General features: G+C 61.1%; 1 protein-coding gene across 1 annotated transcript; it reads right to left on the bottom strand.

Moving 5' to 3' along the window:
- Positions 1-5,939: 5,939 nt before the first annotated feature.
- LMJF_07_0830 (conserved hypothetical protein) lies at positions 5,940-13,094 on the bottom strand (the record flags this gene model as incomplete). The annotated part of the gene is made up of 1 exon (XM_001680942.1): positions 5,940-13,094. The coding sequence occupies one exon, from the start codon at positions 13,092-13,094 to the stop codon at positions 5,940-5,942; it is 7,155 nt and encodes a 2,384-aa protein (XP_001680994.1).
- Between the last annotated feature and the right edge of the window lie 2,837 nt (positions 13,095-15,931).

The raw sequence follows: 15,931 nt of genomic DNA, 5'->3' as shown, positions 1-15,931 counted from the left end.
GATGTGGCGGTGGTCAAGCACAGAGAAAGAAGGCGGAGGGAAGGAGGGGGGAGCGACAACAAGAAGTAGGGCGATCGGAGGACAACGAGGGGTGAAGAAAGGCAAGACGAAAACTGAGACAGAAGGCACGCAATCCTGAAGTCGCTTACGGGTGACAGCCGTGGTGGGGATCCTTTGCTTGTTTTAGGGAGCCGCGTATGCTGCTTCGTAAAAAGAGACTGTTGAAGGAAAGGGCGAATCTGTGCGTCCTATTTCGTCCTGCGTTTGTGATTGTGATTGACCGCTCGTTGTCGCCGTGGTTCGATGGATGTATGATGAACAAGGAAGGGACTCAGCGACCAGGACAGGCGGCTGTAGCAAAAAAAGAGCTAGCGAGAGGCAGAGAGAGAGAGCAGGAGAGTAACGCTAACAAGAAGAAACGTATGCAAGCCGCCTCTCCGCCTCTGTGTGTCTGCCTCTGTGTGTCTCCCGTTATGACTGTTGGCCAGCGCCGTGGTCGCTTGTCGCTATGGTGCTTGCGTCGATCACACACACACACACACTATACATATATATAAATGTTATGGGAGAGTAAGGAGAAACGTAAACACCAGGGCGGATGCGAAGAAGATAGAAGACTCGGAGAAGATGTCCACCCTTCCTTGTGTGTGTGTGTGTGTATCCTTCTGCTCTTCCCTCTCGCTGTATGTATGTATATATACGTGTGTGTGTGTGTGTGTGTGTGCCTTTTACGATGACTAAGTGCCCTCCTGCTTGGATATGTGCCTCTCCGCCTTGTCCCCCTTTTTCGTTGTCGATCTGCTTTCTTACAAACACACACGCATGCACACCTATCACGGCCGTCTCCGGATTCAAGCGGTGTCTCCTTCTCTTGGATGTATCCGATAGCGAGAGAGGGCGCGCAGCTGCCACGTGGCAGTACTTACAAGGCAACACACCAAAAGAAAAGATGTATATAGGTATACATAACAAGGCACAAGGCGTGGCGTGTGGCTGCTGCAATGATGTCGTTAGATGGGTAGGAATAGGGAGTCGAGAAATAGAGAAGGGGAGTCACACTTGCCCCACACGAAAAGAAGAGCACACACAACACAGAATCGGAAAAACAAAAACAGAAAACAAAGAAAAAGCTAAACCGAGTGAAACACCCTTCCGCGTTGTCCTTCTTTTGCCTGACAAGCAGCAAGGGGGAGGGGGGGGGGGGCAAAGAAGAAGCCGCAACCACAAACAGCAGAAAAGGAGGCGATGATAAAGTGTGCCTCGCCGCGACCCCGAGCGCGCAGACACACGCGCCAGGTTGAGAGTCTGCAGAGTTTGTTGCTCCGCTCTCTCAACAAGTTGTTTGCGCTTGTTCTCGCACGTTCGTGCGGCGTCTGCTGGGCGAATTAATCCCTTTTTCCCTTCCCTCTCTCACTCTCTCCGGGCGTATCTGCGGGTGTTTGCAAAATCGAGCTGTCGACAGAGGAGCGCGAGAACACGACGAGTTGAGACGAGAGAGAGAGGGAGAGGGAGGGAGAGGGAGAGCAGCAGGTCAGGTGCTCGCAAGGTTCACACGCCTGCCTCAGCTCTGCCTTCCCGTTTCTGTGCTGCTGTTGCTGCTGTGTTTGCTTCGTTGCTTCTCTGTAGAATCGATGGTCCCTTGTTTTGTTTTGTTTTCCCGCACGCTTTCGGTGGAAGGACGATATCTTCGGAATTGGGGGTGGGGGAGGGGACGATAAACGGGGAGAGGCCTTTTACTGTCACAGACACACGCACACGCGCACGCACCAACGGAGCAGACGGGGCAGGAAACGCTATATCAGACTCGATAAGGAGAGGGCACAAAGTCTCCCCCTCACTTCTGTTATTTTTGTTTTGGCTTCGAGCGGCTTCCTCGCATACGCCCGTCGCCTTTCCGTCGCGTCAAAGTCCACGTCGCCGTCCCGCGGCGTTGGCGACGGCGCACCTCTCCCGTTACTGCGTCACCTTGCCCTCTCCTCCTCCTCTTCCTCCTCCTTCCCCACTTTTCACACTTTCTGTTTGTACGCGGCGGTGTCTTGCTCGAGGCCCGCGAGTGGGATGTATCCTCTTCAGTCTGCCGGTTTGCTATCACGTCGAGAGAGCAGCAATGGTGCTGCGATGCTGCGCTGTCGATCCTCCGCAGCACCAATGCGATGCTTGCTGATTGGTGGGCCGCGGGTGCGTACACAAATCCGCAGGCAAGCAAACACACATACACACGCACACAGACACACACCTGCAGTGAGGCGCACCGCACACCACTCGACAATACGAGGCGACGACAAGCGAAGAAGAGGTGGGGGGCGTCCTGGGAGGACGATGATAAGGGGGCGGTGGTGGCGGTGGTGGCTGATGGAGGTGAAAATTCTGAAAGGTGTTGTTTGCTTAGGAACGGTGTTTTGTGTATTGTACGCGTGTGATTGCGCGCACGTGCGCGTGTTCGTGCAGCAGGGGTATGGAAACCCATGGCAGCAACGCCGAAGGAGCGAAGGCGGAAAAGGCGAGAGGCAGAGACGAGTGAGTAAGTGAATCAGTGAGAGAGCGAGTGAGAGAGGGAGGGCGGGGGCGGGGCGGATGTGCAATGGAGGGGACTTCGGGCGGAGGTGGTCAAACGACGGCCTTTGACAGAAAAGGCAGTACTGTGTTGGCGTGCGTGTGCGTCTGTGTAGACAAATGAGCGGAAGCGCACGGTTGGTTGCCGCCCACAGCCCACACGCACGCATGCACACACATCTGCACAGCGCGCCAACAACGCCGACCAACGGACGCGAGAAATGCCCCTTCACGAGCGATACTCTTCCGCACAGAGTGCTTTCTTTCAGTGTCGTCTGGGGGGGGTCTACAACGAAGATCGTTCGCACTCACGTGCATGCGTTAGTTTTGCCATGGTCCGCCTCTCCTCCACTTCCGTTTCTATAGGTGGATGCCGATGTTGCCCTTGTTGTTGCCGCTTCTCTGCTTGTTTTTCGATGTGTCTGTGTATGTGTGCGTGTTTGTTGCAGCGCGGCGCATCCAGCGAATGGAGGAGGGAGGCAGTCACGAGGGAGGCGGAAGATGAGGGGATGCGTGGGTCACGAAAGGTGGCGAAGAGACGCTTGGTCGAACGCAAACCAGCCAACAACAAAGAAAACATAGACGACCCGCATCGTTCAGCGATTGGTGGCCCCCCCTTCCCCTCCCCTCCCCTCCCCTCCCCCCCCCCCGTCGCGTTCTTCGCTTTTCTGTTGAACTTCCTCAGTTCCCCCTGTGCGTGTGTACATGTACGTATGTGTGTACGTGTGTACATGTGTGGTGTACGTGTACGTATGTGTACATATGTGTACGTATGTGTGGTGTACGTGTCTGCACCAACGGTGAAGAGCGCTCGGGGCAATCGCGTCGAGACACAAATTCGCAGGTCACGCCACAATACGCACACACCCGCTTGAGCGTGCATGCGCACAGAGAGAACGCTTACAAGCTACCCCCCCCCACAAAAAAAAAGAGAGAGACCACGCAAACATGAAGAGGCGTCTGCACACATCACCCGCATGTATCATCCATACATGGAGAGCTGTTTGGCGTCTGTGTGTGTGTGGGTGGGGGGGGGGGGGGTGCCTGCGTGAATGAGCGGCGTAAACAGTGGTGCGCACGTTGCTGTGGCAGTGAACGCAAGTGAAACGTGGAACACGCATAATGAAAACAGGGAAGGCGGATAAGGCGGTGCTTCGCGTTTCGCCGTTTATCGCTAACCGCTCATGCGCACGCACACAAGCACGCACAAAGCCATGCACAGGGAGAAACGACGACGACGCAGAGGCAGGGGGGAGGAGGGGGCGAGACACACGGAGGTGGGAAGCGGCGTCGGTCTGCAGCTAACAGAAAAAAAAAACGAGGAATATGAACGTCACCTAAATGGCACCAACACATGTACACGCGGGGCATGCACACGTGTACACATGATCTGTGCACGCGTGTACATGTAGTCTGCAGGTGTGTGCGTGCGGCTATCGAGTAAGGTGTCCGCAAGAGTCGAAACGCCCATGCATACAAGAAACGTCAGCTTTTACTTATAGAGAGATAACATTCCTCTTGCACCCAGGGTGTGCGTGTGTGTGTATGTGTGGCATCAGCCGCTGATTCAGCTCGCCGCGGTGACGTGGTTGCGCCCGGTGGATAGGGCACGCACGCGCTCAGATGTGCGCGTACGTGTGGTATTCATCAGGACAGCGGCGGTAGATTCGTCTCATCGCTCCAGCTGGCAAAGCCTGAAACGCAGAACGAATATCAAAAGCGAAAGAAATCAGCGGTGCGGTGAGGTGGAGGGGGTAGGAGTGACGGATTGGGGAGCGGCCCGCCACGACAGAGAGAGAGGGAGGGAGGAGAGAAACGAACGTTCTTGGTAGAGGGGTGAGGCAACGGCGACAAGCACCACGCCACGCCCGCTCCTGCCCTGGCACAGTATACAAATCCAAACGCGAAAGAGAGCACAGGAAAACAGGCGCTCTTGCCTTTTGGTGTTGTTCTCATACTGGCATATGCGTCTGTGGCTGTGTGTAGGTGTGTGGGTCTGTGAGCTCTGAAGAGCGTGCACACTCGCAAAGGAAGAGCAGCACAACCACAGACGCAAAAAGAAAAGTCGTGAAAGATTGGTTAGGGAGGGGAGGGGCGGGGAGGGGCGATGGGGAATCAGGCAAGCGTCTATGTAGGTGTTGTGCATCTAATGGCCCCCCTCCCTTTCTTCCTTCCTTCCTCCTCCCCCACCCCTCGAACAAGCAAGAAGGGCGAAGAGAGCGAGCGAGAGAGACGAACACAAGACAGAAAGCAAAGGCGGGCGAGGGGAGGAGGAGGAGGAGGGGGCGGCGGAGCGCGAGAAATATGTTTCCGAAGTCAAAAAAAACGAAAGCGCCTCAAAACACGACGAGGACAAGAAAAAAAGATATGGTGCCATTGCGTGAGCGGCACGCACACGCACACACACACACAGGAGCCAGATGCGCAGACGCGCTCATGCGTACATACATATATATATGTATATATATGTATATATGTCTACAGAGAGATATATACATCTATTAGAGGGAGCCTGATAGCAAAATGCAGTGTATCACTGTGTCCTTCTTTTTTCGCGTGTGTGTGTGTGTGCGTGTGTGTGCGTGTGCACCTCACTGAGTCTGTCTCCCTCGCTGTGTGCCTGATTCACCTCCCCCCCCCCTCTCTTTTCCCGACGTGATCGCTCTTCTTGCGTGTTGATGCGCGTGTGCATGTGGTTGCTGGTCGAGCAGAGGTAGCAGAGAGACATTCGACGTCACGCGTTGTTTTCTGGGGAGGGGTCCAACTCCAGAACGCACCTAAGCAGACGAAGAACTACAAGAAAGGAAGGAGAGCAACGCCATACGGCCAACGCCAACACACAAAACAACAACAACGCAAGGCGAAGAAAACGAGACCAGGACAGCACACCAAAAGAGGAGGGGGCGGCTGGCAAACACCACGCCGGGGACGAAGAGGGAGCGGCAGTACGGGAGATGGAACAGATGACTATACACGCCTACATATATACGCATATACATGTGTACGTACCCCCCACCACCACCACCACTTAAGGCCGGTAACGCGCACACGACAGAGTAGAAAATGCAGGGACGACATAAAGTCAAACACACACCATAACTTAAAAAAAAAAAACGAAAACAGGCGAGCGAGGGAGCGCCTCAGTGACGCCGACGCACAGCTGCGGTCCTTCCGTGGCAGCAGCCAAAACGCACTCGGCTCGAGGGGAAGACACTGAGGTCCATCCGGGGATGAGGGTGCGTGTACGGTTGGTTGTCAAGGACAGACGAAGTTGCGGGGATCATGTGAAAGCCAGAGGTCGCGATCAAACGATGAAGCTGGCACATCCTCATGTACAGAGAAACAGAGACACGAGCAGGTACACCTACACAAGTGTGTGCCGCTTCCTAACTCGCACCGGTGTCGCCAGTGGGGACTACGTAGTAGTAGTCGTTCTGAAGTGTTTGCGGGCGTGGGGCCGGTGGCAGCGACGGCAGCGTCGTTGGCGCAGCGGGGATGTGGGACACCTGCTCATCCTCGCCCTCGTGCTTCGCCGTAGTCTTGCCATAGTGGCCCTTTCCCAAGCTGCCGCCGGCATTGTACTCGGTGTCGCTGTTCTCCGAGTGATAAGAGGACGCGTTGACAGTATCACCGCCGGCCCCGGTAGCCGAGGAGAGCGCCATGTAACCGTTCAGCTCATCCTGCGCCAACTGTGCCCGCTCCTCCTCCTCCCAGTTGCACAGACGCTGACGCCGCCCGTCTTCCTGCTCCCGTAAGAAGCGCTTCTCATCGTAGAAGCGCTGCGTGGTCGTGAAGCTAAGCAGGTCATCCTCGCTCTCATCGCTGTTGACTTTGCCAGCGATGGCCTCGGAAGACCGGACGCGTGCCATGCCCACCGGCAGCGCCTCCTCTGACATGTCGTGTGTCCCAGCATGGGCGATCGGGGAGCGAGAGAAGATGGCGGACTCGGCGGTGGTGGTGTCACCGACTTCGTGCGCGGTGTTAGTCCGAAGGTCTGGCGGGCTATCGTTTTCTCCGTCTGGCGGCGACAGGATGTAGTTCGTGAGGCCCTTGGACGTTGACAGCGCCTTTGGCGTCACCGGCATCACTGCAAGTGGGTCATAGTGTGGCTGCTGCTTTCTGTCGTCGCTCGCGGAGCCAGTGGGGCCACGTCGGTGGCCGCCGCTGCCGCTGCGGTTCAGCGAGGCACTACGGCGCGACTTGAACGATGTCGGCTTCGCAAAATGCCGCACAGCTACGCGTTGCGGCTCCTCGTGGTCGCCACCGGCCTGCCGTGGCCACATCCGCACACTCAGCTCCGAGTCGGGAATTGCCGCCTCGACGGCAACCTTCCGGTAGCTCTCTTCCTCCTCCCGCTCTTCGAAGTCTTCGTTTGTCCAGCAGCTCTCCACCGGTGAGAGGCACCGCCGCGGCGCGCTTTCAATGGACCGGCTACGCACCTTCTGGTACTCGCCCGTGATGGGATCCATCTCCAGCGACACATTCGCGTCGGCACTCAAGCTGATGTCGCCCTCCTCAGGTACCTCAAAGGCCGCGAGTTCGAGTTCCTTGGCGCCGGCGTGGCGCGGGGCCGCAGCCCTCACAGGGAAATCCATCTCAGACTCCCTCGGCCCCCCCTCGGTCAGGATGCTCTCCACGCACCTGCGCTCCGGCTGTGCTACGCCGTGCAGGTACGAGTCCCCGCTGGCGTACGTCGTGTTCATGCCTGCCGCATCTGCAGCGGCGTTCTTTTCCGCCAGTTCGAGCAGCTGCAGCCGCTCCGCGAACGTTAGTCGTAAGTTGTAGCGTGCCCGCGCCTCCTGAAGCGCAATCTGGTCGCGTCCCTCATCCTCCACCGCTTCCAAGGCACCGCAGCCTGAGCCACTCATGGAAGGGTAGCCTAGCGATGCGCTCACCGAACGGCCAATACGGGCGCTTGAGGACGGGTAGTACAGCAGCGGGTGGCGTCCGCTCATAACATAGCCCACAAGACGGTCTTCGTCACCGAGCTCCTGAAAACCAACGAGTTGCCGCCCCTTTTCTGGCTTCCAGTTAGCGCCCTCCGCCAGCTGCCGGCGGCAGCAGCACCACCACACGGTCCAGAAAAGTAAACAGAGAAAAGCAGTTCCCAATACCACGCACACAACAATGATCGCTATCCGTGTTCCACGGCTCAGCCCTCTGCCACCGCGCGTGCAGTTCGTGCTCACGCGCGCCTCGCTCACGGTCGTGCACACAGAGTCGTCCGCGCTGTCCCACACACACACGTGGTACGTCGACCCCGCGGGGTACGCGGACACCTTGTCGTAGTCCAGCGTCAGCTCGCACGTCCCGCTCGCCATGCTCGCCTCCCCGACAACCGCGCTCCGGCTCGACTCGCTGCAGCAGTCCCCGTGCACAACAGCAACCACCGACGTCGCACCGCTCGCGCTCGCGCCCGGCGGGTAGCACTGGCCCAGCGTGTACGTCGTGCACGCGTCCCACCCAGCAGACGGCAGCTGCATCGCAGACGCAACGAACTGCACGCTCCGCGCCTCAGACCACTGCCCGGGCAGCGCCACAAGCGTCCCGTTCACCGGCGCACGCGCGCACAGGTACAGCCCAGCAGTGTACACGCTCGTCGCAGTCACAGACACAGACGTGCTCGTCACAGCAGCCCACTCGCCGTGCTCGCTCGACACAGACGTGCAGTCGCGCGCGGTGCTGAACCCGGGCACAAGCGCCTCAGCCGTCAGGTCCTGCAGCAGCGGCATCCGGCCCGCCACGCCCACAACAAACGTCGTCCCGCGCACGTCGAAGTACGACGCGCGCACAAGCTCCACCGACTCCAGCGCCGCCGCACCGCCGCCGCCGCCACGCGGCGCACCGCCGTAGCACAGCGTGTACGTGCCCGGCGCAAGCGCGCCGCCGTCGCCGCCCACAAGGTCCACAGCGCCGTAGCCCTCCGCATCCGTTGTGAAGCTCGGCATCCCGGCAACAGACCCGCACCCGCTCGCAGACGCGCTCAGCTGCACCGCCGTGCCCTTCAGGCTCGGTATGAAGACAGGCGCACCCAGTGCGCCCGACACCATTGTCGTCGGGTGCACCCTGCCGGGCGCAACAGCCACGCCAGCCAGCACAACCGCGGGCCCCGCAGCCGTCACCGCGCACAGCCACACAGAGCTCACGCCCGCCGCAACGCCCGCCGTCGCAAGCGACACGCTCCCGCTCGACGACACCGTCGCCGCGCTCGTCCCCGCAAGCACGCCCGAGCACGCGTCCCCGGACAGGTACACCTCGCGGCTCGCGCTCGTGTAGTAACCGCTGTGCGTGTACCCGCTGTCCGCGCCAGGCACCATCGAGTACAGCGGCGGCGCACCGTCCACCACAAGCGTCGCGCTGTACTCGCCGCCGCGCACAACAGCCGGCGACACACGCAGCACAGCAGGCGGCGTCACGGACAGGAACTGCGCAACCGCCAGCGTCTTCCCGCTCAGCGGCGCAACAGTGCACACGTACACAAGCCCGCGCACGCCGGTCGTGCTGTACGTCGCCGACCTCGACGCCCCGCTCAGCCCCGCAGCGCTCGCTGTCCGCACGCTGCAGTCGCTCGCGGTGCTCAGGAACGTCTCGCTCGACGGCGTCGCGTAGTTCACGCGCACCGCAGTAGCAGCAGCAGCGCCAAGCGTCGCGTTGTACCGGCTCACAGCAGCAGTCGGCGACACGGCCCAGTTCGCAACGCGCAGCGTCGGGCGCGCCGTCGTGAACGTCACGCTCGCGTCGCCCGCAAGCACGGCGCACACGTGGAACGCAGCGCGCTCGTCAGCCCCGGGCGCGTACCCAACGCTCGCAACGGCTGCGTCCAGCAGCACGTCGCAGTCCGGCGACGCAGACAGCCGCGGCCTCGCCAGGTACGCCGTGTCGATCCCAAAGCTGCCGATCGCAGCGCCAGGCGCCGCGTCCACCTCGGCAATGCTCGCATCCGCGCCGCCGCTGCACCCACTCGCGCGCAGCAGTCCCACCGCACCGCGGGACGCGTACGCACCGCCGCTAGCAGCCTCGCAGTAGTACAGCGACGCCAGCGCACCGTTCGCGCCGCACGACGTGACAGTGAACGTCACCCTCGCGTCCACGATCGGCGCAGCGCCGCCGCCAGCCACGACGCCGAGGCAGTCCGCCGTGCGCGACAGCACCGCCGTGGCGCCCCTCCTCACACCGCCAGACGTCAGCGTCGTCGCGCGGTCGCCGATCACAGCTGCAGGCGTCATGTAGTGCTGCAGCGTGCCCGTCAGCACTTCGAAGCTGTCGGCAGGGGACGGTTGCACGCAGAAGCGGATGTTCTGCACCGGCACGATGTCCGTGATGGTGATGTCCGTGGTGTCTCTGCCCGTGACAAAGCGCTGTGACTCGGCAGCCGTCTCGCCGCACGGAGTAGAGGCGGGCTGCGCCACCACCGTGTACTTCGCCCCCGCGCCGCCAGGGCCGCCCGACATGGTCACTGCGAACGGCACGTATGCGCGAATGGCAGAGGGGTCTACGGAGAGGTGCATCTTAAACGGCTCCACCACCTCCACCGTCGTGTTCGAGCCGACCACCGACACCACCGTGCCCACCGTCACGCGCTGGCACAGGAAGTACCGCCCCAGAGGCGCATTCAGCGCAGCCGTCGCAGAGCTCGTCGCGCCCTGCGACATCTTCGCGCGGCACACGCCGTCAGCGTTGTCAGCGGCGCACTCCTTCCCGTCGCACGCGACAACGTACAGCGACCCCGTCGCGGCCATCGGCGCCCCGGACAGCACGTTCGGAACGCCGCGCTGCAGGTACACCATCGACGTGTGGAACTGCTCCAGCCGCAGCGTCGCGCCGTGCGTGTACCCCAGGCTGTCCGACACGAGGCTCTCGTTCGACCCGACGCACACGCGCACGGCGTCCACGCCGCTCGCACGCGCAGGCGCCACGAACGCAGCCGTAGCGCCGCTCGTACGGTCCACAGAGCCGCTCCCGTACACACGGGTCTCGCTCAGGTCGCCGCTGCACCTCGCCGTGTCGCCCACCACAACGTAAAACGTCACAGCAGCAGTACTCGTGAAGCTCGGCGGCAGCTGCAGCCGCACGGGCAGCCCGCGCACTGGCACCGGCGGGTCCGTCGACACCGACGGCACCTCCATCGCCGCGACAACGCCGGCATCGCAGTAGCCGTCGTCTATGGATCGCCCCACGCACACGCGGTACACGGTTCCCCGTTCCAGCGCGCTGCCACTCACCGTCCCGTACGACACAGTCGACGTCGCGTCCGGCCCCTTCAGTCCCGAGCCCAAAACCGTCGCGTCGGGCTCGCTGCACGACGTCGCATGAGGCAGAAAGAAAGCGAAGTAGCCCGTCAGCGACATGCCGCCGATCCCGGCGAAGCTCAGCGTCGTCGTCTCGCTCACGTACGCAATGCTTGGATACACGCGCGCGTTCGCGCTCCGCACGGTTCCGGCGGGGGCATACTCAATGCCAACATCCGTCGCCGACGACTCTGACGCCGTGGGGTACCCCGCGCACACCAGCAGCGGCCCAGCCGAGGCTGACTGCACGTTCAGCGTCACGACGCCGTCGCTGTTCGTCGTGCCGGCGCCCACGGACTCCATCGACAAGCCGCACGTGCTGCTTGACGTCACCGTCACCGGCGCCTCAGGCGGCAGACGCGACACAACGACTTCCGTTCTCACGCCGTTCAGCACCGTGTCCGTCGATAAGGCCGCCGCGTCACTGTACACCTGCAGCTGTGCAGCCTGCGTGTAGCCGGCATCGCCCCCGGCACCGTCCCGCACGCACACCAGCCACGCACCTGGGGACGCGAACACCACAGGCGACAGTATCGCCGATGCGCCGGAGACATCAAACGCCATGGACTCGTCCGCACCAGCCGCGTCGGCAGCCGCCATCGCCCCCGGGCAAGTGCCGCTCACCCTAGCCGACGGCGCAAGCACCACAGACGTCCCCCTCGGAAGCAGCACCTCGCTGTCCAGCCGCATCGTCATCCGCATGTTCGTGAGCAAGGCGCCGTGGCCCACGCGGTACGCTCGTGTGCGCAGCGCGCCCAGCGCGTAGTACACAGCACCGCCGACAGGTGTGTCAGCGCCGTCTTCGCCGTCTCCCAGCGGGTTCGAGACGCAGTAGGTGACGCTCGCCGGCATCCCGAGCGGCATCCGTACCGTCGCAGTCGCGCTACCACGCGGCGTTGCACCCGTCGCACCCTCGGAGTCGCACGTCCCGCCCTTCGAAACACGTACACGGAACACATTCTTCCTGCTGAGCGCGTGGCTGACCGTCGCAGACACCGGCACACCCAGCACCGCAGGCGACGGCGAGAACGTCAGCGTCGGCACGTCCGTCACAGTGATCGCGCTCGTGTACCCGGCAGTGCTCGCCGCGCCGCGGTCCCGAACGCACGCGTAGTACGTGCCCACCTTTGCCACCGCCCACGACATCGATGCTCCCCAAGGAACCACCAGCGAGCCTCCAATGCAGTCCGTCGTCGTCGCCAGCGCCGTCTCCAGCTCCGCGTCACGGCCAGCCGCACTCAGGCCGTAGGTCAGCGGAGTCTCGCGGGCCACGTACATCGTGTGCGGCTGCACGTCGTACTCCTCCACCGTGAAGCTGTTCGACGAGGGCAGGCCGACGTCTTTGTTCGTGATAACGCACAAGTAGTAGACACCGGCAGCGACGCTCCACACAAAATCAAAAGATGTCAAGGAGGCGTAGAACTTCCCTGGTTGCTCAAGGGTGCGGCAGTACGGATCATGTGAGACGGAAATCATTGCAATGGATTCCGTTATCGTCGTCGTCATGCTGATGGTGCGATGGCGCACCCCACTCGTTGGGCTGATCCTGTAGAGGTACGTACCTATGACGGTCGCACGGTGTTCCAGCGCTGTCATGGCCCCCGACACGGTGGGAATTGTGGCGCAGACGTACACAGTATCGCCACTGTACTTCAGAGGCACAACGCGGCTGCTGCCCAGCACCGCATTCGCGTGGTTCGGCAAAGGGCTGCCGCAGTCCGGATTCGAGGACCACCTTATGACGCTTCCAAGAGGCGTCGCGTCGCTGAAGGTGAGCTCGTTGTACTCCGCTCTGTAGAAAAACAGAGGAACTGTGCTCACCACGTTCATCTGCAGCGCGCCCACCGACGCGCCGGGACGAGCGCTGCTGCACCAGTACAGCGCAGGAACCGTGGGGCGGGGCCTCGTCAAGTCGACACCCAGCGCCTCGCTCGTCACATGGAACACGCACGTCCCATTCGCGAAGCTGACGCCATCCACCGCGCTCCCAAGGGTGCACACCGACGTCACCTTCGAGGCAGCACTGCAGTCGCTCTGGCTGGAGACAAACAAACTGTGCCCCTTGCCGATACCCGCCACGTCCGCGTGGAACGGCACGTCGAGCAGCGGCAGCGACGGGGTCGTCGTCACCGTCATCGGCGCCGCAGCAGCAGCACCGACGAAGCCACACGCCGCCGGGATGAGCAGCGCGAGTGCCAGTGCCGCAGACGTCATGCACACCAGTGCGCACCGTGCTGAAGTCCGTCCCTCCATCCCTCCGTAAAGCAGCGTCACAGCAATCGGGTGGGGTGGGCCGAGGAGAGGCGAGGGAGGGGCGAGAGATGCAGCACAGGTGAAGGGGGAAGTTGTGATGAGGCGGGTGCGTGTAAGAGCTGGAGGGGTGCCGGTAGAGGCGAGGGTCAGCGAAAGCGGAGGCCGTCTGGCGCTCAACCGGACACAGGCTCACGCTACACGCGGCGGCTGCTCACGTGAGCACGGTGCAACGCAGGAGCCCTCGATACGAAGACACGCGGTCAAGAGCACAAAAATGGATGAGCAAGGAGACGGGTGCCGCACTGGTGAGCGATCGGGTTTCGAGTAGGGCACAGTGCACCGATGATGAGGGGACGAGAGCCGCAGCGTGAGAGACCGGCAGTTCCGCACACACCAGAAGACCAAAACAGAGGGACAACAGAGGGAGGGCGGCAGATGAGGGGAGGACGGAAGGGAGGTGAGGGAGGCGCGCTCACACACACACAGCCAAGTCAACAATGGCAGACACGAAAAGACGCACACAACGAATAACAGGAAGAGGCGCAACAGCGAGACGACGATAGACGCGCAAGGAGACACACACACGCACACGCCCAACGAGAAGAGAAGAGGGGGCAGGAGCCACACAGAGAAGCTGTGACGGTTGGGTGCACAGGCAAGGGAAAACAAGAGGATGTATGTATATGTACGTGCATATATAGAGAGAGCGAGAGAGAAATCGGTATCTGATCGGATGCAGCTATACAAGCCTTCAGGCCTGTATGCGTGTAGGGAGGAAGATGAGGAGGGGAGATGTGTGCGTGTGTGAGGGAAAGCCGAGAAACCACAGCCACGACAGCAACGGCAAGAAGAGCAGCGACAGAGAGAAAAGAAGAGGCAGACACACACGCACGCGGGCAGACGCGAAGTCCGCTCAACTCGAAGAGTAAGAGGGGAGATCGAGAGTGCACGGAGAGGAAAGACAAAGAAACGATAAAGAACAGAAGAAGGTGCGTCGCAGGAAGACGTCGTAGCACACACCGTCACAGCAGGAGTGGAGTACGCAGTCCCGTAGGCGCAGACAGAGAGATGCGCACTGGTACGCACAGACAACTCGCACGCGAAGACAGGAGCGGTACAAGAAATGGAGCCGTAGACACGATATTGGCGATATGATTCCTTACGTGCTCGCGAGAGGGGCGGACAGAAGGGGGGTCTGGTGACCTGAATAGAGGGATGCGCGGATGCACGGTAGATGGTGTGTGTGTGTGTGTGTGTGAGGAGGTGGGATGAGTAAGACGATACAACGCAGCAGGCGCACGTGCACGCGTACACGCACGCACCCCAACGTACGCGGACGATGGACTACCCGTAGCTGTGGCAGCTGTGGCCCGCAAGAAGGGAGAGTGAAACAGAATACAACAGACAAGGCGAGCAACGAGGGAGGAAGGGGGAGCGGAGACGCACTCGCTGGCACGCACAACGCGTATGTTTGGGCGGAAGCGGTGCGGGCGCGTGCTTGTGGGCGCTCGGAGCAGGAGTGAGATGCGAACAGTGAGTGGCGGAGGTGACTGATGGAGAGCGGAGGGAGGGAGAGTAGAAGAGGTGGACGAATTCTGTCGGTGCTGCCTCGAGTCACAAAGGAGAACACACACACACACACACGCACGCACCGACGCACCTGTATCCGACTTCCACCGCCTTGGTTCCCCTAAGATTGTAAGCCACCTTCGCCTGCACGCTCGAGCCTACGCTTGCTCGTTCACACTGGACGGCCGCGTCGGCGACAGACACGCCCAGACGCGACGCGAAGAACAAGAGGAAACTACACCGAAGAGGAAGAAATAGGGGCGCGCGCCTGTGGGAATGAAGGTGTTGCGCAGGGCGGCATGCATTCACTTATGCGTGTGGGTGTATTCACATGAGGGTATACATGCAGGCAAGAAGACGCGTAAAGCCTTTTTTCTTGGGAGAGAGGAGAGAGAGAGAGAGAGGGGGGGGCTTGCGTGCGTGTTAGGTGGTGGGGGAGAGGGAAGAGGCGATATGGAGGCACTGAGGAGAGAAGAGGGTGTGCAGCAAAGTTGGAAAGAGTGAGGGGGAGGAGGGGCAGAAAGAGCAGCGGACTCCATGAGCATGCGCATGCACAATGCGCCTCAACGATGCGGAGGCCAGACCTTCGTTTAACGCATAAACATGGTGGATATCGGCGGCACGCAGCGATTCAGAGAGAGGGAAGGGGAAGACGCATGAAGAGAAACTCAGAGAGGGCAAGAGCAGCGCCGGCGAGCGTGTGCTCTTGGTTCCCCCCTCCCCCTCTCCTCCTGAGCTCGATAAGTGCGGTCAGATATGGAGGGGGTGATGCGAGCAGACGCACACGTGCTGTCCCGCTCTACAACGACGCACAGCAGCTGGTCCAAGAGGCGATAGCCAGGCGCACGCACAAGTCGCCGCATGAACAGAGGTAGCAGGCCTCAGTTGCCTTCTCGCTCGCGTATTTTCTGTTGCTTTCGCTGTTCGGCCGCCCGACGGTGGCGTTCGCGTCGATGAAAGCCGCACTCAAAGACGACAAAAAAAAAAAGAATAGAGCGCCGCACTGTGCACACCCATACACACACACACACACACACACACACACACGAGAGCGTCCGTGCACACGCGCGCAGACACGCACACCGCACCGAGTGCGGTGTTCCACCACCTCCACGCTCGACGGCATGAGGGAGAAAGAGAAGCAGCCGACACAGCACCCTGTCGAGGCATTGTAGGGCTTGCAAAGAAAAGTGGTGATAGGGGGGTGACAAGAGGGAAGCAGAGGGAAGGCGTAGCAGCCCACTCAGGGTGGACGAACCCACTGTTGA

The sequence above is a fragment of the Leishmania major genome, chromosome 7 (genome assembly GCF_000002725.2).
Source record: "Leishmania major strain Friedlin complete genome, chromosome 7".
NCBI lineage: Eukaryota > Euglenozoa > Kinetoplastea > Trypanosomatida > Trypanosomatidae > Leishmania > Leishmania major.
This window is presented reverse-complemented; position numbering and strand designations above follow the sequence as displayed.